The 20,465-nt window shown below is 42.9% G+C and overlaps 3 protein-coding genes across 7 annotated transcripts; 2 read left to right on the top strand and 1 right to left on the bottom strand.

Moving 5' to 3' along the window:
- The first annotated feature begins 247 nt into the window (after positions 1-247).
- LOC9270408 (putative potassium transporter 12) lies at positions 248-5,726 on the top strand. 4 transcript variants are annotated; one of them, NR_188765.1, is made up of 10 exons: positions 248-1,021; positions 1,430-1,655; positions 2,053-2,096; positions 2,182-2,298; positions 2,369-2,419; positions 2,782-3,042; positions 3,138-3,190; positions 3,256-3,370; positions 3,536-3,790; positions 4,324-5,626. NR_188765.1 is itself a non-coding variant. In XM_066312895.1 (10 exons), the coding sequence occupies exons 5-10, from the start codon at positions 2,410-2,412 to the stop codon at positions 5,376-5,378; spliced, it is 1,749 nt and encodes a 582-aa protein (XP_066168992.1). In that variant the 5' UTR covers positions 1,237-1,342; positions 1,430-1,655; positions 2,053-2,096; positions 2,182-2,298; positions 2,369-2,409; the 3' UTR covers positions 5,379-5,726. The 4 variants fall into 4 exon arrangements, 3 of the variants coding, with proteins under 3 accessions (NP_001411439.1, XP_015650351.1, XP_066168992.1); XM_066312895.1 differs by lacking the exon at positions 248-1,021 and adding an exon at positions 1,237-1,342 and having other exon boundaries at positions 4,324-5,726; NM_001424510.1 differs by having other exon boundaries at positions 2,053-2,298.
- A 304-nt stretch (positions 5,727-6,030) lies between these two features.
- Positions 6,031-8,961, bottom strand: LOC112936059 (nuclear transcription factor Y subunit C-4-like). The gene is made up of 2 exons (XM_015793971.3): positions 8,835-8,961; positions 6,031-7,067 (listed from the first exon to the last, which is right to left on the bottom strand). The coding sequence occupies exon 2, from the start codon at positions 7,029-7,031 to the stop codon at positions 6,282-6,284; it is 750 nt and encodes a 249-aa protein (XP_015649457.1). The 5' UTR covers positions 7,032-7,067; positions 8,835-8,961; the 3' UTR covers positions 6,031-6,281.
- Positions 8,962-12,893: 3,932 nt separating this feature from the next.
- On the top strand, positions 12,894-18,247 carry LOC4344931 (uncharacterized). 2 transcript variants are annotated; one of them, XM_015795442.3, is made up of 12 exons: positions 12,894-13,067; positions 13,212-13,326; positions 14,579-14,657; positions 15,049-15,145; positions 15,311-15,413; positions 15,524-15,654; positions 15,836-16,013; positions 16,109-16,266; positions 16,496-16,705; positions 16,782-17,129; positions 17,211-17,337; positions 17,855-18,247. In XM_015795442.3, exons 1-12 carry the CDS (start codon positions 12,960-12,962, stop codon positions 18,004-18,006), a joined length of 1,806 nt encoding a protein of 601 aa, XP_015650928.1. In that variant the 5' UTR covers positions 12,894-12,959; the 3' UTR covers positions 18,007-18,247. The 2 variants fall into 2 exon arrangements, with proteins under 2 accessions (XP_015650928.1, XP_015650929.1); XM_015795443.2 differs by having other exon boundaries at positions 14,582-14,657.
- Positions 18,248-20,465: the final 2,218 nt, after the last annotated feature.

Genomic DNA, 20,465 nt, shown 5'->3' on the forward strand with positions numbered 1-20,465 from the left:
TCAGAAGAAATTCGGTTGGAAAAAGGTACTCTTTTTTTTGTTTGAATTTTCAATTCAGATGGCCTAATTTCAATTCCAATTCCAATTTGTGTGCTCCTCCACCTACTACCATCCAGTCCAGGCATATGCTCTTCCTGCAACTTCTTTTATGACTCTGCATATTGCCTTCTCTTCCCCCCTCTCTCTCTCTCTCTCTCTCTCTCTCTCCGCACCATAAATCATTTCTCATTTTTTTCCCCATCCTCCCACTCTCTTCTGTCAAGATTTCTGCGCTTTTGCCAATTGGACGGCGGCCCACCTCGGCGGCTGTGCTGTTGGTGGCGACTGTGGCATCAAAGCTTGATCTTGGGGAGGCTTTGGGGAGGAAAGATTGAGATTTTGGTTGGTTTTCTTGGTTCTAGAGGAGGTTTTCTTGGTTGATATTTCCGGGTAGCTCGCCCAATCAGTCCCAAATCCGATTTTCTGGGCTCTGATTTGGAGATTATTTTTCTTTAGCTGTGATTATTGGTTCTTCGCTCCTGTACCAAAGCTCCCGTTTTTGGTTCTTGTGGGGATCAAAGAGGGAGGGAGTTCGATCTTGGAAAGAGTTTAAGTGTCAAGATTCGAAGTGGCATTCTGATTTGGATTATGCAAGCTCATGTTCTTGGATTATCTCTTCGAAGATTAGCCTTTGCGTAGACCAAAGTGACAAGAGGTTTTGGTGGTGGATTTGAGGATTCGGGTTGGAATTTTCCGGTGAGAGAGAGTTCTACGAGTTGTGGTTGATCTTTGCTTCGGTGGAGAAGCTCTGGAGTTCCATTTGGGAAGCTGGAAGCTTCCATTTCTGGTTCGAGCAAAGGTCGCTTTCAGCCACTTGGAGAGTTCCCTCGTGTGAGGATTCGAGGTTGAAGGAGACCCACCCATGGCGTCTATTTCGGATAGCGAGACGACGAACCATGGGAGCATATGGGATTTGGATCAGAACCTTGATCAGCCCATGGATGAGGAGGCTAGCCGGCTCAAGAACATGTACACAGAGAAGGTCAGAGATTGATCCTTGCTCATGGGGATATTTTTTTTCTAGATATTTTTCTGGGTAACAATCGTGCTTCCAGCTTAGTGTCTGCTTGTATTTGGAACAAGAAAAAAAAACATTGTTTCTTTGACATGGATGATTCTGTATGACCTCATGGTTTTGGGGACCATTTCAATATAAAAAGGATTTGAAACTGTATGATGGATGTGCTGTTACTGTAGGTTTCCAAATGCAGGAACTGTATACGGATTTTATAGTATCTTTATTCGTTTCACCTCAAATTGTTAGGCACTGGCAGCATAAGTGATGTTGGTGTGGAAAGATAATGTACTCCCTATGTCATTTTGGCAATGCGTAAATATCATATTCTTAGCTCATGGGGAGCTAAAATGTGCTTTGTTTTTGTTCATGCAGAAGTTCTCGTCGATTTTGTTATTACGGCTCGCGTTTCAGAGCCTTGGTGTTGTCTTCGGTGACTTAGGTACATCTCCATTATATGTCTTCTACAATATATTCCCTCATGGGGTCGATGATGATGAGGATGTTATTGGGGCTCTTTCCTTGATCATTTACACCCTCACCCTCATTCCTCTGATGAAGTATGTTTTTGTTGTCTTGCGGGCAAATGATAATGGCCAAGGTGAGATATCACATTCTGCCAATGTTTAACCAAATATGCTGCTTCTTTATTTACTTATCATCTGAAAAAAAATAGAAAAATGCAGTTAGGAAATATCTCATGTTAGTCAAATATAACAAGATTTTGGTATGAGATGAGAATATAGAAATATTATGCAATTTTACCATTTCGATAGGTTGGCACATAAATAACAGAACATTGTCGTAGTGATGCCAGAATGATTGGTAGATAGCACTGAACTAGTCATGAAATCTGTAGAAGGTGATGTCCTGAGTTCATTCCGTTTTGTGCTCAGAGAACAGTTACTGACAGTCACTTGGCAATAAATTGACATAGGAGTAGTTTGTTTGCATTTTGCACATTTTTTTAGATAATAAATTTTAGACTTTTTTCACAGGTGGCACATTCGCTCTCTATTCTTTACTTTGCCGGCATGCAAAGGTCAGCACTATTCCCAACCAACATAAGACAGATGAAGAATTAACAACATATAGTCGGCAAACTTATGAAGAGAATTCACTTGCAGCAAAAATAAAGAGATGGCTAGAGGGACATGTGTATAAAAAGAACTGTCTTCTTATTCTAGTTCTCATTGGTACCTGCACAGCCATTGGAGATGGGATCCTTACTCCTGCTATATCAGGTATTCAGCATAGTAGTTTCATTGGTAAAACCGATTGGAACTTGGATTGTGACACTTGTTTGCTCTGCAGTTCTCTCTGCATCAGGTGGAATAAGAGTTCAGAATCAGAAGATGAGTACAGGTAATTCTGCTCTTTGTATTTTTATATTGGTGTTGTCAAATCTGGTCAATTATCTCTTTTTTTAAAAAAAATGGATTAAAATCTGGCCTCTACACCCAAAAGGATGTACACGGCCAAATCTGGTCAATTCTTAACTGAACTTAACATAGTGTAACTAGTATACAGGGATGTGAACTTAACCAAAGTGAATGAAAGAAACCAGCAACGGTATCTTAAATATTGTGTGCGCAAATATTGTGATCTTGGGCCACTATGTTGCATTGTTCACTTCCTTTGATTTACTGAGAAGCTTTCTTCCCTATGTAGTGTTATCTCCCATTGTTGTAAAATCATTTGATGTTTATTGCTTCAATACCTGGCAGATGTGGTTGTAGTCGTTGCTGTGATCATACTAATTGGCTTATTCAGCATGCAACACTATGGTACAGATAAAGTTGGATGGCTCTTTGCACCTATAGTGCTCCTTTGGTTTATCCTAATTGGGACTATTGGGGCACTGAACATACACAAGTACAACAGTTCAGTCCTAAAAGCATATAATCCAGTCTATATCTATCGGTATTTCCGACGAGGGAAGTCTGAGAGCTGGACCTCCCTTGGAGGAATCATGCTTAGCATCACAGGTTACTCACAATTCTCATGTACCTTTCATTGATTAATTGCATTATTCATAAATCACAAGATACAGCAGAATTACTTATATATTTTCTCTCTTCAGGGACTGAAGCATTATATGCTGACTTATGTCATTTCCCTGTCTTGGCCATTCAGGTATAAACACTTCAAACAAATCAGTCATGATAAATTGTGTCGGTAAACTAATAATGTCTGTGCAGATTGCTTTCACGTTAGTGGTGTTCCCTTGCCTTCTCCTAGCATACACCGGACAGGCTGCGTACATTATTAGCAACAAGGACCATGTAGTTGATGCCTTTTATCGCTCCATTCCAGGTCCCTGCCCCTCTGAACTAACAAATTTGGCTGTCATAAAGTAAAATGCAAATGCATCCCATGTGCAACTTGGCAAAGTGCATATCCCACCATTCTTATTGTTTACCAGTGCTGTATGCACTATATGTATTTATGTACTCATGGTGTGATGCCTGATTGCTGCAGATACCATATACTGGCCAGTATTCATCATTGCAACTCTTGCAGCAATAGTTGCAAGTCAAGCCACTATATCTGCTACATACTCGATAATAAAGCAAGCTCTCGCACTGGGCTGTTTTCCTCGAGTCAGTGTCGTCCACACCTCAAAGAAATTTCTCGGGCAGATTTACATCCCTGACATCAACTGGGTACTTATGATTCTTTGCATTGCAGTAACAGCTGGATTCAAAAACCAAAGTCAGATAGGAAATGCATATGGTAAGCTTTTCTTTTCCATCTCCAAACATGTAACTGATACTTTCAATGCACTTAAAGTAGACAATCAACAGTTTTTTACGCTGCTGCTGAATAGGGGATAGCTTCAGATAGTTTTCATTTTAAGCCGAACAAAATTGGCATTGTTCCATAAGTATTTTCTAGCTTTATGTCACGATATGTGCGCGGTGTGTTGTCAGCTACCAAGTCTAGGTTCTAAAAGACTGGTGCTATGGTACAAAAGAAGCAATATAATTGAGAACTGATAGCTGGATAATAATTAAATCCTAAATAAACTTTCTTACCACACTGCATGATGCTTCAGGTTTTAAATGAGCTTATCTTTCTATAAGAAGTAAAGTGGGTCAGCATTATCTGATAGAGAACATTATCAAAACAGCGCGATGCAATTTTTTTAGGACACTGCAAATTGACAACTGATGTTCTCAAAATATAACTGCAAACCGAACATTAATGTTGCATTTTGCATTCCATAGATGTCACCCTAATTGTTTTCTTATGATGTCGTTGAACAGGAACTGCAGTGGTGATAGTTATGCTGGTCACGACATTTCTCATGGTCCCAATAATGCTGTTAGTATGGAAAAGCCACTGGATCCTTGTTGTCATTTTTATCGTGCTCTCGTTGATGGTGGAGCTCCCATACTTCACAGCCTGCATTAACAAGGTTGACCAAGGTGGTTGGGTTCCACTTGTTGTTGCAACTACCTGCTTCATCATCATGTATGTGTGGCATTTCTGCACCGTGAAGCGGTATGAATTTGAGATGCACAGCAAGGTTTCCATGGCCTGGATTTTAGGACTCGGACCAAGCCTCGGCCTCGTCAGGGTGCCTGGGATAGGCTTCGTGTACACCGAGCTGGCAAGTGGAGTGCCTCATATCTTCTCCCATTTCATCACCAACCTCCCTGCCATCCACTCGGTCGTCGTCTTCGTTTGTGTCAAGTACCTCCCAGTATATACAGTCCCAACCGAAGAAAGGTTCATCGTGAAGAGGATCGGGCCAAAGAACTTCCACATGTTCCGTTGTGTCGCGAGGTACGGGTACAAGGACATCCACAAGAGAGATGACGACTTCGAGAAGATGCTCCTTGACAGGCTCTTGCTCTTCGTCAGGCTGGAGAGCATGATGGATGACTATTCGGACTCCGAAGACTTCACCATGATGGAGGAGAAGACCCAGGGATCAAGCAATGCGCTGCTGCTAACTGGAAAGGCTGGGAGCAACACAATGTGCTCCACTGGTGACCTGAGCTACTCATCACAGGACTCCATTGTTCCAGCCAAGTCACCCATAAGAGGGAACAGCCTGACAAGGTACTCGAGCCAGACGTTCGGCGATGAACTGGAGTTCCTGAACCTGGAGTTCCTGAACCGGTGCAAGGACGCTGGTGTCGTGCACATCCTGGGGAACACTGTGGTTCACGCGCGCCCTGATTCAGGGATCATCAAGAAGGTTGCTGTGAATTATGTGTTTGCATTCCTCAGGAAGATCTGCAGGGAGAACAGTGTGATATTCAATGTTCCCCATGAAAGTCTTCTCAATGTAGGCCAGATATACTATATATGAACATTTTTTGTTCTTTGGTTTCTGATTCAGAGAGTGAGCAGGTGTGACAAGAGAGTGAGCAGGTGTGACATTCTGCTGTGTGTAGGCCTAGATGAACTTGTAAATGATCAGTTCTAGAGTAAGGTTCATTCATCATTTTTTTCCCCTGTCAGTATGAAATGATGCTGTAGATGCCATGTCCTCTGTCAGCCTAACCAGTAAAGGAGAAGAGAAAAGGACTGCATAATTCAAATGCTTATTTCAAGTTCATACTGAAATGATGCTGTAGAATCCATGTCCTCTGTCAGCTTAACCTATCAGTATGAACTTGTAAACTGTTGGGTTTCAAATAGTAGAATGCTTCTGATATGGTGCCGATTGACCTTGATGCTTTGGTTATTTTGATATTGTGTTGAATCCTATGTATGCAAACCAACATTTTTAAAGCAAAGCAAACGCTGTCTTGATAAATCGAAAACGAATGCTGTCCCCGTTTTTGAACCTGGTCAGCACTATTGTTTTTGTTGTTTTTCTTAAACCATTAATCTTTTCTGTTGTTTTTCCTAAACCATTAATCGGAATTAAACGAAACCAGCGTTATTAGGAAGATATCGCCGATGATAATTCAATGGTTCGTCGATACAGTTAATCCGGACCAAAGAAGAAAAGGAAATTAAAAAACAATTCTAACCAGAGGAAATATTTGTTCTTGCAACAGCTGTTACTAAGATTCATAAATTATAACCACTGAGAAATTCATCATGAATGCTACCAACAGTTTCAGACCGGATCGCCCTCCTATCGCTACCAGAAGGCAGCAAAACAAACATAAAAACAGTCTACGGAAAAAAAAAGTTTTTCCAACCAAACTCAAGCTAACCAAACCACACTACGACAATAAGTAATCACAGAATGTGATTTATCTCATTCATCTTGTCCACCACCATCAGAATCCTGCTTCTGCTTCTGCTCCTGCTGCTCCTGTGGAGGCCACTGCTCCTGCTGCTCTTGTGGAGGCCACATATATGCGAGGTGATGCTGGTTCGGGTACAGATCAAAGGAAAATCCCATTCCTCCTGAGGTATATGGCGAAACCATGGATGCAGCCTGAGAGCCCATGCCATCATCCTTCATCTTATCATCAGTGATGATATCCACCAAGAAATCGAAGATGTCGGTCTTCTTGATCACCGCCTCGACGTCGCTCCTCTGCAGCGTCCTCCTCCTGCCCTCCTCGGTGTGCTGCCAGGACCGCAGCGTCATGTCCAGGATGAACATCTCGCAGGCCTTGGCGAAGAGCGCCGGTGCCTCGCCCGCGATCATCTTGACGTCCTCATCGGCCTTCATGATCTTCTTGATCCTTGCAAGCGGGAGGTTGGGGAGCTTGAACTCAGTCATCTGTTCAACCTCGGCCATCTGGTCGGCCCAGAACGCCTGGAGCTGCTCCTTCTGCTGCTGCTGGAGCTGCTGAACTTGCTGGATTGCGTGCTGCTGATGCTCTGGAAGCTGCATTGGGTTCACTGGATAGGCTGGAGCAACCTGGGGAGCTGGAGGGAAGGCAGCAGCGGCTGATGGTTCTACCATCAGCACAGGTTGGTATGTCGTCACGGCATACGCGTCAGGGTTGTCACCAATCAGACCTTCATGTGCCTTCTTGTGTGAATGTGGGTCCATTTCTAAAGATGTACTCCTATGCAACTGCTGTAGGATCTGTCATTTACAGAAGGAAAACAAACTAGTCAGTTCAACAATACAGCAATGTCCAAATTTAAACATTAGAACTACAATACAGTAAGGATGATAACAGGTGAGTGAAAACGACTAAAGTCCAGTTTCTTCACAAATCCAGAATGAAAAATGTTGCACCTCCAGAAATTGAGGGAAAATGTGTAAACAGACTAACCAACAATGTATTGCATGAATTACTATATAAAACTACTCCAAGCTTACAACTTCCAGCTACGAGAGCAACAGGATAGTGATAATTCGATATATAGTGATAAATGAAGTCAAGAAACCAAATGAGCAAAAACTACGATATATAATATGAAGGCAGAACGATGCTACAGCATTAAATGTACGGTATACAAAAATAGTGATATTTCTGAATATATTTCATTGTTCCATCCTCCATTTTTTTCCAAATAAGTAAAATAACAGTCTATGCCACACTAATACTACAGTAATGCACACAGAGAAAAGGCTCAGTCCTATCCGGCAGAAATCAATGAAAGAAAGATAGCAGCTGCCATGGATCAACAGGAGCCCTCCATTGGTTATCATCAAGCAATCCACAAACAAATGAAACTCTACCTGTACTGTCAGAGAAAGTGTACAGCCCAAGACCAATTCAGCATATCACTCATATCTGCCAGTTTTTGCGGAGTGAAAAGCATGAAAAGTAGGCCTCCCAGATGGCGTGCAGCGGCGCAGAGCAGAGCTATTCAGGTGCTCATACAGCATTGTGGAGCATGAAGAAGTGCAGAATCACATGTAGCCATGTGGTGTGGGCACAGGGCACCACATCATGATATAAATAAATTATCTGGTCCAACAAACTAGTGGATTGACTAGCTACTATGAGAACCATGCACAATCCATGACCTTTGCATTAGCCTACGTGACAAAATCACTCATAGTCTCATTCTGGTTAACAGATTTATCAGATATGCTTTGTTCTGTGCAATTGTAATTCAACAGGCATATTTAATAACCTGCACATATGCCTCTTGAGTTCTTAACACTACAATATATGCAGAGAAGGTGATGGAATAACTGTTCAACCTAAGAAAGTTTGGTGTTCGAATAAAGCAAAAGCGATGTGAATTTACGAACGGTAATCCAGGAAAAAGGAAATCTTATTTTTGAACGAACAAACGAAAGAAAGTCCCTTTTTTTTTCTATTTCTCGAAACAGATACTTTTACGACTAAGTTCAGGATTAGTGATTGACAAAGACCGATCATATCATCCTTGTGTACTTTCGATCGAAATTGAAATTAATTGGATTCCCACCACTAGAGGAAAAGAAAATACTTTTTTTTTAAAAGTGAAACATGAGAACTATCTCTGTCTCTGCCTTGTCCCCTCCTCCATCCATCGCTTTCTGCACTTCTTTTTTTCTTCTTCTGTCGATCGAGCGAATGGTGAACGAACAGTACGAGGGCAAAGACCCGCCTCTGTTTGATCCAAACACAAAGTGCGCGGGGAATCGCGATCAACGAGCAAAAAATCGTCCTTCCAACATCAACATCACCACCAATCCATCGCAAACCACAGAATAAAAAAAAAGAAAAAAACCCTCCCCCACGAGGAAAGCAAAACCGCACCGATCACCATCTCCATCGCCAAAACCCCCCCAAAACCCCACACAACTGCAAGAGAAGAGATAAAAAAATAAATAAAATAGAATCAACAACGAACCCGACGACCCCGGACGGACGACGGGGTCAGGGTTAGGGTGGCGCCGCTCGCTTACCGGCAGGTGGCGGTGGCGGTGGCGGCGGCGGTGGCGGTGGCGGCGGCGGCGGCGGTGGCGCGGTCGCGATGGGCAACACCTGGCGAAATCGGAGCCCTAGGTTAGGAAGGAGGAGAAGGCGACGCGCGGCGGAAGAAGGGAGGAGACCTCGCCTATGACTCGTGGAGCGGACGCGTGTCTTGCGGAGTGGGGTCAGGGGGGCGTCGCTGCCATGTGGGGCCCACCGCGCAGTGCCTCCTCGGCCAGGCTGGGAGTGGATGCGGATGTGGATGTGAAGGTTTTTGTTTGGGCGAGAACCGATTCGAAACCGTGAAAATTTTAACAAAATTGGATCGAATTTAGAGGTTTCGACCTGGAACGGGAGAAGATTCGGAGGGAAATTTCGAATGGTTTTCGAGAATATAATTTTGAAATAACAAATTCGACATAGATTATATACTCCCTCCATCCGTGAGTATAAGGGATATTCACTATTCTAATATAACGTTTGACCACTTGTCTTATTAAAAAAATTTGTATAAATATAAAAAATGAAAAATTATGCTTAAATTACTTTGGATAATAAAGTAAGTTACAAATAAAATAAATAATAATTTCAAAAATTTTTGAATAACCTCCAAAAAAAAGATGAATGGTCAAACGGTGCAAACAAAATATCAAAATCTCTTATATTCACGGACGGAGAGAGTAGAAGTTTCTTGAAGTTTGACGAAAATTATCATATCGCTTGGATCAAAGATCCTACGCTCAATCAGAAAGGTGAACCCTTGAGTGTATGGGCTCATTATTTTGTTTTTCTAGTCGACGTGAAAATCATGCAAATCATGGCAGAGATTCGAGGAAAGTTGCATGAAAATGTGAAAAATTAATTTTGCTTATAATGGACTTGTTCGGAGGCACTAGCTGCGGCTGCGGCTGTTCAAACCGGCAGCCAACTGCAGCAAGTAATGGGTTGAATGGATTGGTTTTGTATCTGGGTGTGCTTTGGTTGGACTGAAGATTGGTTTGGATCCACCAGAAAAGAGGTTTGGGGTGGTTTGGTGATGGTTACGATTTTCTGAGTACAACATGGATTCAGTCCATAGATTGAACCCATGGATTGTGAATGGTTTCAACTAAACAGACTAGATCAGGTCTCATAGTCGTGGACGACCCACTCCAGCAGCTTTGGTGGCGGCGACGGTGGCGACGTACACCCACGCTTCACGCTTACGAGCGTTCATGCCGCCGCGCGCAGGCCTCGCCCGGAAGTACGGCGACAGACGGTGCATGTTCCTGGTCGATTAACAAGCTGCATCGCGGCCACCGCGTGCTCGGCTTGCTGTTGCCGTTCAGGCTGCGCGCGACGCCGTGATGGCCGGCGAGGTCGACGCAAACCATGGCGGCGGCACCATGAATGCCAGGCTCGCCGTCGTGCGCTGACTGCTTCTACATAGGGAAACATGTAGCTGCTGCTCTCGCCGCGCCGGAGACCTCGTCTTGCTCGATTCCACCGGCTCCACGCTCCTTCCCCGTCGTTGTCGAGCACGCCGGCACCATCACACCGCCGAGCCCATCCAGACGATCATGCCACGGAGCAGGGCTCCTCGCCGAGCACGCTGCATGTTCTAGTTGATGGTGAATCAAATGGATTTGTAGTCAAGGTGGATTCTAAATGGTCTAGAATGGTTTGACAAGGTGGATTGAATCCATAGGAAGGGATTGGATTGGTGCGGTTTGGGCTGAGGTGAGAAATGGATTGGATTGGTTTGGGTTCTGAAAGGAGATTTGCGGGTTGGGTTGGTTTGAACTATTTGATCTGACTGTTGTGGTGTGGATTGGGAATGGAGCGGGTCTTAGGCCATTAGCAGGCTCCAGCAAGTCACAACAATTGTAGCAGCAGCTAGCCCAGCCGAACACAGCCAATTTGGTTTTTGAAGGGATAAATATTTGTGAATTTTTTAGCATTTTGTGAGCGGAACAAGTCCACATTGACTCCCTTAAAAGTGATCCGAATTTAATCCTTGACCCTTAACCGTAAAACCGGATAGGACGACTCCCCGAACTATTGAAACCAGTGCAATTTGACTCCCTCAGCGGTTTTGGAGGGTGATTTTGCTGATGTGGCGCTGACGTGGCGACGTTGACCTAGTCCAGGTCCCATGTGGCGCTTACGTTGCATTAGAATTAAAAAAAAAAATCTGTATGACCCATCTATTATTCACGAAAAAAATATTGTGGGTCCTACTGACATGTGGGGGCCCACATGTCATCCTCGGTCTCTCCCTCTGCAGGCGACGCACCTTGGCCACCTCCGCCGCCGCCGCATTCCTGAGGTCGAGCCATAGTGGTCATTGGAGAAGTCGAGATCATTCAGATTCGGGCATGCAACGACAAGCGCAGCAGCAGGAATCCCCGAGAGCAGGAGATGTCGACTGCGAGATGGACGGTGCGGCGGTGAGCGCGGCGAGGGTGGCGTCGGGGAGGCGCGGGCAGAGGGAGAGACCGAGGCGGGAGAGGCGCGGCAGTGGGCGAGCGCGGAACGAGGTCGGCGCGGAAGGGGTGACGGAGGCAGTGATGGCGCGATTCGAGACCAGATGGCTGGGATGACGTTGTTGGTGACAAAGGGTCTTGCCGATGTCACTGCCGATGCGGAGCCCCATGACTCCCTCATCGGTGTCCACACTCCGATGGCGCCGCCGTACGCCGACTTGGACTCCATGAGGTCGACCTGCACGACGTCGCCGTCGAGGTCCTCGTACTTGACGAGCACGGCGAAGTACACCGGGTTGGACCCCTCCTAAATGTGGAAGTTTATCTTGAGCCCCGGGTAGTTGCACGGCACACGCCTAAAGTGGATGTCGATGATGCCGGAGTGGCGGAGCTTGTCGTTGAGCCCCGGCTTGGCCATGGCGCCGAACGCCGTGCCGCTCAGGTCGAAGTGGTAGCTGGCAACAGCCAACCGGGTAGTAGTTCATGTTGGTGATGATCACCGTCTCGATGTTAATGTAGAAAAATGGAGTAGCACCTCCTGACCAATCAAATCAAATGATTGCTAATTCGGACATGCTATATTTATGGCGACATAAAATTAGCTTGATCACAGTCGGTTAATCTGACCCTTGGATATCATGTAGATTCATGTTGCACTGTTAATGATTGACTTAACGAACGTTTGATTTGCTAAGTCTGTAGTTATTTGATCTCTCTGTACTACGAACATGTTGCTCCTGTTATACATTAGTTTCCCATTGAATTTGCACTAGCATCTCTTCTATTTATATCTACTTACATATGTAATTTGCAATTCACATGGTAAATACACTAAAACTACATATGTAATTTTATAACTTACATATGTAATTTTAGAACTTACATTGTAAATACACTAAAATTACATATGTAATTTAGGGACTTACAATGTAAATGCATGCCGACTATTTTTTATGAAAAATATGGCGCCATAAATATAGCTACTCCCTTGCTAATTGGAACGCTGGTTCGTTGCGACGCTAAAATCTGACCAGTTTCGTACCTAGTAGCATGAGCCGCAGCCCGACGCTGCTCCAGCCCTCGCCCGCCGACGTCGCCGCCCCTGCCCACAGATTGCCCAAGAGAGAGAAAGAGAGAAGGGAGAGAGGGAGGAGGAAGAGGAACATAGAGGATAACATGTGGGTCCCACATAATCAGTGGGACCCATAATATTTTTTATGTGTGAATATCATATGAGTCCCATAGATTTTTTTTATTCTATTGCCACGTAAGCGCTACGTGAGACGTAGACTAGGTCAATATCGCCACGTCAGCGCCACATCAGCAAAACCACACTCCAAAACCGCTGAGGGAGTCAAATTGTACTGGTTTCAATAATTCGGGGAGTCGTCCTATCCGGTTTTACGGTTGAGAGTCACGGATTAGATTCGGGTCACTTTTAAGGGAGTCAAAGTGGACTTATTCCTTTGTGCGCTCATAAATCGGCCCGGTCCATCTTGGGACCATGTGTTTGGCCCATCTACGAAAAGAAAGCCCATCAAACCGCATCGCGACCCTTTTTATCTCCCACGCACGCACTCACAGAGCAGAGGGAGAGAGATACGCGACAAAACAAATCCGCCCCCGAGAAAAGGAGGCCACGAAATTACGAGAATGCCACTCAACCTCGCCTCCTCTCCCGCCGCCGCCGCCGCCGCCAAGGTCTGCGCCGGCGTGCGCGCGTCCCCGCGCCACCTCCTCCCCCGCGCTCTTGACCACCAGGTTCTCCCTCCTTTCCTCCTCCTCCCCCAGCTCGTCCTGGCTCTGGAGCTGCTGCTGCTTTTTTCTCTCTTCTCCTTTTGCTCGTTGCTTCCGCAAGCTCAGTGGCTGGTCTGGTTTGGTATTTTACCCCTTTCTTGTGTGCAGAGCCGCCGCGTCCTCAGCTTGTCGTCCTCGTCGTCGGCGGGGCGTGCGGCGGGTGTGCGGGCCATGGCCGCGGCGGAGGCCGGTGCGTCGACGGCGACACAGGCTAAGTCGAGCGGTGGGTGTATACGCCTCTGCTTGTTCTCTTTTCTTGGTTTGGTTTTCGGGCCAAAGTGCAAATTATTGATTTCTTTTTTCATGAAATGCTGGAGGTTATGCAAGGGTGTCCGATAATATTTTCCATGCCATAAGATTGATTGATTTGTGTGTGTGTGTGTGATTAGAGTGAATTTTTACTTTGCTGGTTGTAGTGCAATGTACGGATGGATAGATGCACATTGGCTAGTATTGGGGGATTTGTTCGACCAGGAGCTATGTGTTTTAAATCACTTAAACCCCAACAAAACCCTAACGCGGAAAGAATAAGTTGCATTTTTGTTGCAAAACTGCACTGACAGAAAAGCTGTAGTGTCCAATTGTTGCAAGGATATACTCCCTCCGTTTCAAAATGTTTGACACCGTTGACTTTTTAGTACGTGTTTGACCATTCGTCTTATTCAAAAAATTTAAGTAATTATTTATTCTTTTTATATCATTTGATTCATTGTTAAATATACTTTCATGTACACATATAGTTTTACATATTTCACAAATTTTTTTGAATAAGACGAACGGTCAAACATGTGCTAAAAAGTCAACGGTGTCAAACATTTTGAAACGGAGGGAGTATAATTTTTTTAAGGGGGGCAAATATGTGTGTTCTAAATGCTTAAATGCATGCAGCATGCTTAACAACAGTTAGTTGGCTTTGGTGTTTCAATGCCTATATTCTTGTATAATACCATTCGATATAAAATTCATACGTGTGAATTTTAAAATTTAGCACTTTGCACGCCATATTCTAGTTGATGACTATGTTCCGTTGAGATCCTTTTGTACTGGTTTATTTTAGTTCCATCCAGAAATCCATGTAGATATGTTTGATTTGTTGCGCTGTTTATATTGGTTGAATGTTTTGAACAGATAAATTTGGTGCCGTTGTTTTTTCTATTCCCATTATTTTCTATGTTCTCTCAAAGAGTAGATTCATGCAGCATGCTCAAAGATGTATTTCAATGTGTGAGCTAATAACAAGTTCCTATATCGAACAGTGAACTTATCATTTGCTGTTTGGCAAAGTTAGGCTTTATTCTCTGTAATAAGCTTCTTATTATAGTTTATTTTGAACCATGATTAGATTTATTTTGAACAAATCAATTTTGGCCCTGTACTCCTGTTGATTTCTATACGCCCATTGATTTTTGTGTTTTCTCATTCTTGACATAAAGATATATTTCAATGTGTGAGCTAATAATAAGTTCCTAACACAGCAGGAGTCAAACAAGCACTGATATCATTGTCGGATAAAACAGACTTGGCCTATCTTGGGAATGGCCTTCAAGCCTTGGGGTAAACCTTTCATCTTGTGGGATGCTCCCCTTTTCGGTTTTATATTTAACAGTTGTGGTTTTGCTGTCAAGTTCACTTTAGAATATTTGAATTTTGTGCTTTAAAGCTTCTCTCATCATCACCATGGAACTATTTGTTGTATATCAAATTCCTATATCAAGCAGTAGACCAGTAGTAAATTATCATATTTGCCCTTTTGTAAAGTTAGGCTTTATTCGCCATAATAAGCTTCTTGCAGTTTATCTTCCCCAGCTGCATAATTTTAAGGCTGACAATTTGGATCAGGATAACGAAACATGATTTTATAAAGGATGAACCATGATTAGATTTCTACTGTTGATTCTTTTTCAATCTAGTATATGATCATCTTATGGACATTTTGCTACTGTAGGTTTTCTATTATTTCGACTGGTGGCACAGCATCAAGCCTGGAAGCAGCTGGAGTTAATGTTACAAAAGTTGAACAAATTACAAATTTTCCTGAAATGGTATAACCTAATTTTTATTTTACTCCTACATTTCTTGAAATATATGTTGCTTCCTAGCATCGTTTATCATTGTTGGTTACTCAGTTTTGTCCCTTAATTAGATATGTTTGCACTGACTGCAAATAAATTTCATTTTATCCAATGGTTCACATTTGGTAAATTCAGCTTGATGGTAGAGTTAAAACATTGCACCCCAGTGTACATGGTGGTATTCTTGCAAGAAGAGACCAGGAGCATCATCTTAAGGCATTGAATGAGCATGGCATTGGTGAGATTGTTAGTTCATTTGTGTTACTGACTTATCTTCTCTCGAACATTGTAAAGAGTTAATGTGATGAAGTATTGTCAGTTAACTAGGACCTTTTCCTTTGGGCACAGGGACATTTGATGTGGTTGTGGTGAACTTGTATCCATTCTATAACAAGGTCACCTCTGGTGTAATTTCTTTCGAGGATGGCATTGAAAACATTGATATCGGTGGACCTACGATGATCCGAGCAGCAGCTAAGGTGATTTATTGGTTCTTGAGACTTTTTAGTTAGCTTGGGGATTGATATCTTCATACAAATTTGATATCATGTTGACATATGTAAATGGATTTCCCATCTATTTATACAGATGGTATTTGTTGTTCATTGATAGGAACAGTTCTATTGTTGCTCAATTGTGATGTGTTCCTGTGCCTGACAGAATCATAAGGATGTTCTTGTTATGGTGGATCATGAAGATTACCCTGCTCTATTAGAGTATCTGCAAGGAAAACAAGATGACCAGCAATTCCGCAAGATGCTAGCATGGAAAGCTTTCCAACATGTCGCTTCTTATGATTCAGCTGTCTCAGAATGGTTGTGGAAGCAATCGAACAAAGGTATTAACACTAACTTTTTGTAATGATCTAGTTTATATATGATGGTTTTGTCAACATTTCCTCAGATATCATTACACTATCATGTTCTCATGTAGGAGATGTATTCCCCCCGAACTTCACCGTGCCCCTGTCCCTGAAATCTACACTTCGTTATGGTGAAAATCCTCATCAAAAAGCTGCCTTCTATGGGGACAAGAGTCTTTCTGTAGTTAATGCTGGTGGTATTGCAACAGCAATTCAGCACCATGGGAAGGTGAGAAAATCATGCCTCCTTTCATTCAACTAAAATGAAACACGGATAGTAACTTACAAAAAAATATCTCTTTCAACTTGATTTTTACTACTTGCATGTTTATCTGACTTTAGTATTTGTTTTTTTCAGTACATATAACCTGTTTCTGGCCATTTCCACTCTTTGCGAACTCATGTTGTACCAGTAATGTGACGTTTCTTGTGTTTACATATGACATTTTCTGTTACAGGAAATGTCTTACAACAACTACTTAGATGCGGATGCTGCATGGAACTGTGTATCAGAGTTTGAGAGTCCTACGTGTGTTGTGGTTAAGCACACAAATCCATGTGGAGTAGCATCCCGACAGGATATTCTTGAAGCATACAGGTTGGCTGTAAAGGGAGATCCTGTTAGTGCATTTGGTGGGATAGTTGCTTTCAATACGACAATTGATGAGGTATCCAGTAGACTTCTTGCCTCTAAACACTTGTGTTGTTGGGCATGACCATTATTCACACTATATCATGTTTCAGGATCTTGCAAAAGAAATCCGTGAATTCAGGAGCCCTACAGATGGACAGACGCGAATGTTCTACGAGATTGTTGTTGCACCCGGCTATACAGAAAAGGGTCTTGAGATCCTCAAAGGGAAATCAAAGACATTGAGGATACTGGAGGCGAAGAGAAGTGGAAAAGGGATGCTATCACTCAGGCAAGTCAGTGGTGGCTGGTTGGCTCAAGAGTCTGATGATCTAACCCCTGAAGATATCACCTTCACAACAGTGTCCGAGAGAGCTCCTCAAGACAGTGAGCTCTCTGATGCCAAATTTGCCTGGCTTTGTGTAAAGCACGTAAAGAGTAACGCCATTGTGATAGCCAAGGTCAGTATATTTGCCTCTGCTACATGAACAAAATAATTTGTTGATTTGGTGGACTAACATGATGCTGTGGATTATCCTCAGAATAACTGCATGTTAGGCATGGGAAGTGGCCAGCCAAACAGACTGGAGAGTCTGAGAATTGCTTTCAGGAAAGCAGGAGAGGAGGCCAAAGGAGCTGCTTTGGCCAGTGATGCATTCTTCCCATTCGGTAAGAACAAATGTTGCATTACTGGAAAATCTGGACTCTGATAATTTCCTGAATTTGTTTGCACACAACATTAACATAGTGGCAATCAAAACAAAATGATAATGCAAACTTCATTAATAGTTGGATTTATGTTTGAGTTATGACCCAGGCAACCAGCATCTGTAGGTTCTGAGCCAATTCATTTGCTGATCAGTAGTAGTTCAATTTATGTTTGATTTATGACCAAGCTACCAGCATATGTAGGTTCTGAAACATTCATTTGCTGATCAGTAGTAGTTGAATTTATGTTTGATTTATGACCAAGCCACCAGCATCCGTAGGTTCTGAATCATGAAATACTTCTCTTTTCTTTTTAAGAATTACATTTTACCATTGCAACCACCATTACCATGTTCAACGATTACTTCCTTGCACGTTCTGTCACACACACTACAAGAACAGCTTTGCAATGTTGTCACATTTTGTAAGAATCACATTTTTCGTGTTCGTTGATGCCTTCCTTACAATGCAACGACAGCTTGGAACGACGCCGTGGAGGAGGCGTGCCAGAACGGCATCGGCGTGATCGCGGAGCCGAGCGGCAGCATGAGGGACGGCGACGCCGTCGACTGCTGCAACAAGTACGGCGTCTCCCTCCTCTTCACCGGCGTCAGGCACTTCAGGCACTGAGCTAGCTAGCCTCATGAACCTTGATCTTCCTGCAAAAAAAGGAAAAAAAACATGGGCATGTCAGATCGATCGCTCTTTCTGTATCACAAGAGCATGCAGATCGACCAGCGTTTGATCACCTTGAGAAAAACTCTTGACGGCTTGTACTAGGCTGCCTGCCACTGGTGTGACAGAATTTGATCAGCTTGACATTTTGCAATAAGATTCATGGTGATAATAAGATTAGGATGTCTCGTACTCATTCTAAAATTCTCTATGCGAGTTTGCAAGCCGCACAGCAGCACAGGTACCCATCTTTTTTATTTGTCAGCCCAGTGTGCTAGGCTGCTAGCTACACATACAGAAGCATCTTGTACATGTAGGTGGCTTGAGCATGCATCGGCGGTGCCATCGCCGGCCGGCTCGCCGGAGGGACCTCGCCTCCGGCAGCGCCGGCGGTGGCTAGCAGGCAGGTGCCGTTGGTGCATCCACTGTCCTTGGAGCACCGATGTTAAAACTATATAAAATTTTAGAAATTAATGGTTAGAGATATATAAGTTTTTAGAAATTATAATGGTGAGATATATAGGTGTTTGGGTTAGGCTGTGTTCTTTCCCATGGGTTCCCAACCCATCTTCCTCGTTTTTCGCGTGTACACTTTTCAAACTACTAAACGGTACATGTTTTATAAAAAGTTTATATTGGAAAGTTGCTTTAAAAAATCATATTAATCCATTTTTCAAAAAAATTTTGTAGCTACTACTTAATTGCGAACCCCTCCAAAAGAGCACCGCCTAGAATAGAGTAAAACACAAAGTAATTTGAATATGGCAATTGCCTGTCTAAATTCGTAGTATATATGTCATGTATGTATTATATTATACTTGTAGTAGGACGGAGGGAGTATAAGATAACGAGTGCATCATTTTTCCCTGCTCTAAAGCTCCAAATCTAAGCTACAACTTCCTCGTTTTTTTTACACGTTTCCTAAACTACTGAACAATGTGTTTTTTACAAAAGTTGTCTATATAAAAGTTCTTTAAAAAAGTTAAACAAGTCCATTTTTAAGTTCGTAATAATCAATACTTGATCAATCATACGCTAATAATGGTCTATCTTGTTTCGCGTGACAGCAAAACTGACCTCTAAGAGAAGTTTAATAGTACAACCAATTATTAGCTCTAAATCATCTATAATTAATTTAATAGCCAATACATACAATACTTATCTATAAACATATACTTCCTCCGTTCCATAATTTAGTAACCTAGAACATGATTGGATGTTTTATAGTACAACGAATCTAGACATGCCTCCTGTCTAGATTTATTGCACTATGAAATATCCCATCCAATCTTAGGTTGTGTTCTTATCTCAGGTTTTCCAACTCATCTCTCTTGTTTTCCACGCGCACGCTTTTTAAAATGCTAAACGGTGTTTTTTTTTTGCAAAAAGTTTCTATACTAAAATTGCTTAACAAAATCACATTTATCCATTTTTGAAAAAAAAGCCAATACTTAATTAATCACGCGCTAATGGACCGTTCCGTTTTTCGTGCGCACTGTTCTAGTTGGGAACAGCCTCTAGCGAACACGGTTGTTATATTATGGGACGGAGGGGTACTACACTATTGATATTTGGTCCCACCCATACACACATTGCTTCATGCAACCCGTGCTGCAGCTAGTTACAAATCTGTAACACACCGCTCTTCTTCTTTCCTCTTTTATCTCCTCGATATGCGTTTATAGCTGGTTTATAGTATGCTATTGTACCTCATCTATGGCTTAGTCTTCCCGAACGGAAAACGGGTTACCTATTAACTTGTGATTAATTAAGTATTAGCCTAAAAGAGCTTTAAAAATAGTTTAATATGATTTTGTAAAGTAAATTTTCTATAGAAAACTTTTACATAAAACATATTAGTTAGCAGTTTGAAAAAACATACGCGCGGAAAAAAGAGGGGTGAGTTTAAAAAAGGGAGAATAACACAGCCTAAAAAGCAACAATCGAACGCAGTAGTAAACGTAGAGGAAAGAAAGTTTCGAACTTTGCTTGGGCGAAGGAAGCCTAAGTATTGCTACGACGACTAAACATGGCGTGTCAGCCAGTAAGCACCAGGGTTTACATTATTGTCGGCAAGCATGCGGTTACCGGCCTTACCGCGTGGGTACGGTAATAGAAAAACCGCGATAACCTCCTTAAATTCAAATAAATTTAAAAAATGATTTGAATTTTTGATAAATTTTGCACGGTTTCATACAGTTTTTCATGGTTAACACGGTAACCATGCTTACCGCTAGGGCCGAGCGCGATAACCTCGGCCCCGGTGGTTTGTGAAACTTCTGGTAAGCACACTGTCAGTAAGTGGGTTCATCAGAGTAACAGTGAGCCTGCATACACTTCAACGTTGCATACGTGGCGCCCCACCACACCACCTCACTGGTTCACTTCACTCACCCAAGTCACCACCTCACCTC

The sequence above is a fragment of the Oryza sativa genome, chromosome 8, assembly GCF_034140825.1.
Source record: "Oryza sativa Japonica Group chromosome 8, ASM3414082v1".
Lineage (NCBI taxonomy): Eukaryota > Viridiplantae > Streptophyta > Magnoliopsida > Poales > Poaceae > Oryza > Oryza sativa.

Bases quoted from the DNA above. Each gene is read 5' to 3' on its own strand.
- LOC9270408 (NM_001424510.1), top strand. From the start codon at position 902: ATGGCGTCTATTTCGGATAGCGAGACGACGAACCATGGGAGCATATGG. The intron at 2,420-2,781 runs GTAATTCTGCTC...AATACCTGGCAG, and splicing joins GAATCAGAAGATGAGTACAG to ATGTGGTTGTAGTCGTTGCT. The intron at 3,791-4,323 runs GTAAGCTTTTCT...GTCGTTGAACAG, and splicing joins TCAGATAGGAAATGCATATG to GAACTGCAGTGGTGATAGTT.
- LOC112936059 (XM_015793971.3), bottom strand. From the start codon at position 7,031: ATGGACCCACATTCACACAAGAAGGCACATGAAGGTCTGATTGGTGAC.
- LOC4344931 (XM_015795442.3), top strand. From the start codon at position 12,960: ATGCCACTCAACCTCGCCTCCTCTCCCGCCGCCGCCGCCGCCGCCAAG. The intron at 15,146-15,310 runs GTATAACCTAAT...TGGTAAATTCAG, and splicing joins TTACAAATTTTCCTGAAATG to CTTGATGGTAGAGTTAAAAC. The intron at 16,267-16,495 runs GTGAGAAAATCA...TTTCTGTTACAG, and splicing joins CAATTCAGCACCATGGGAAG to GAAATGTCTTACAACAACTA.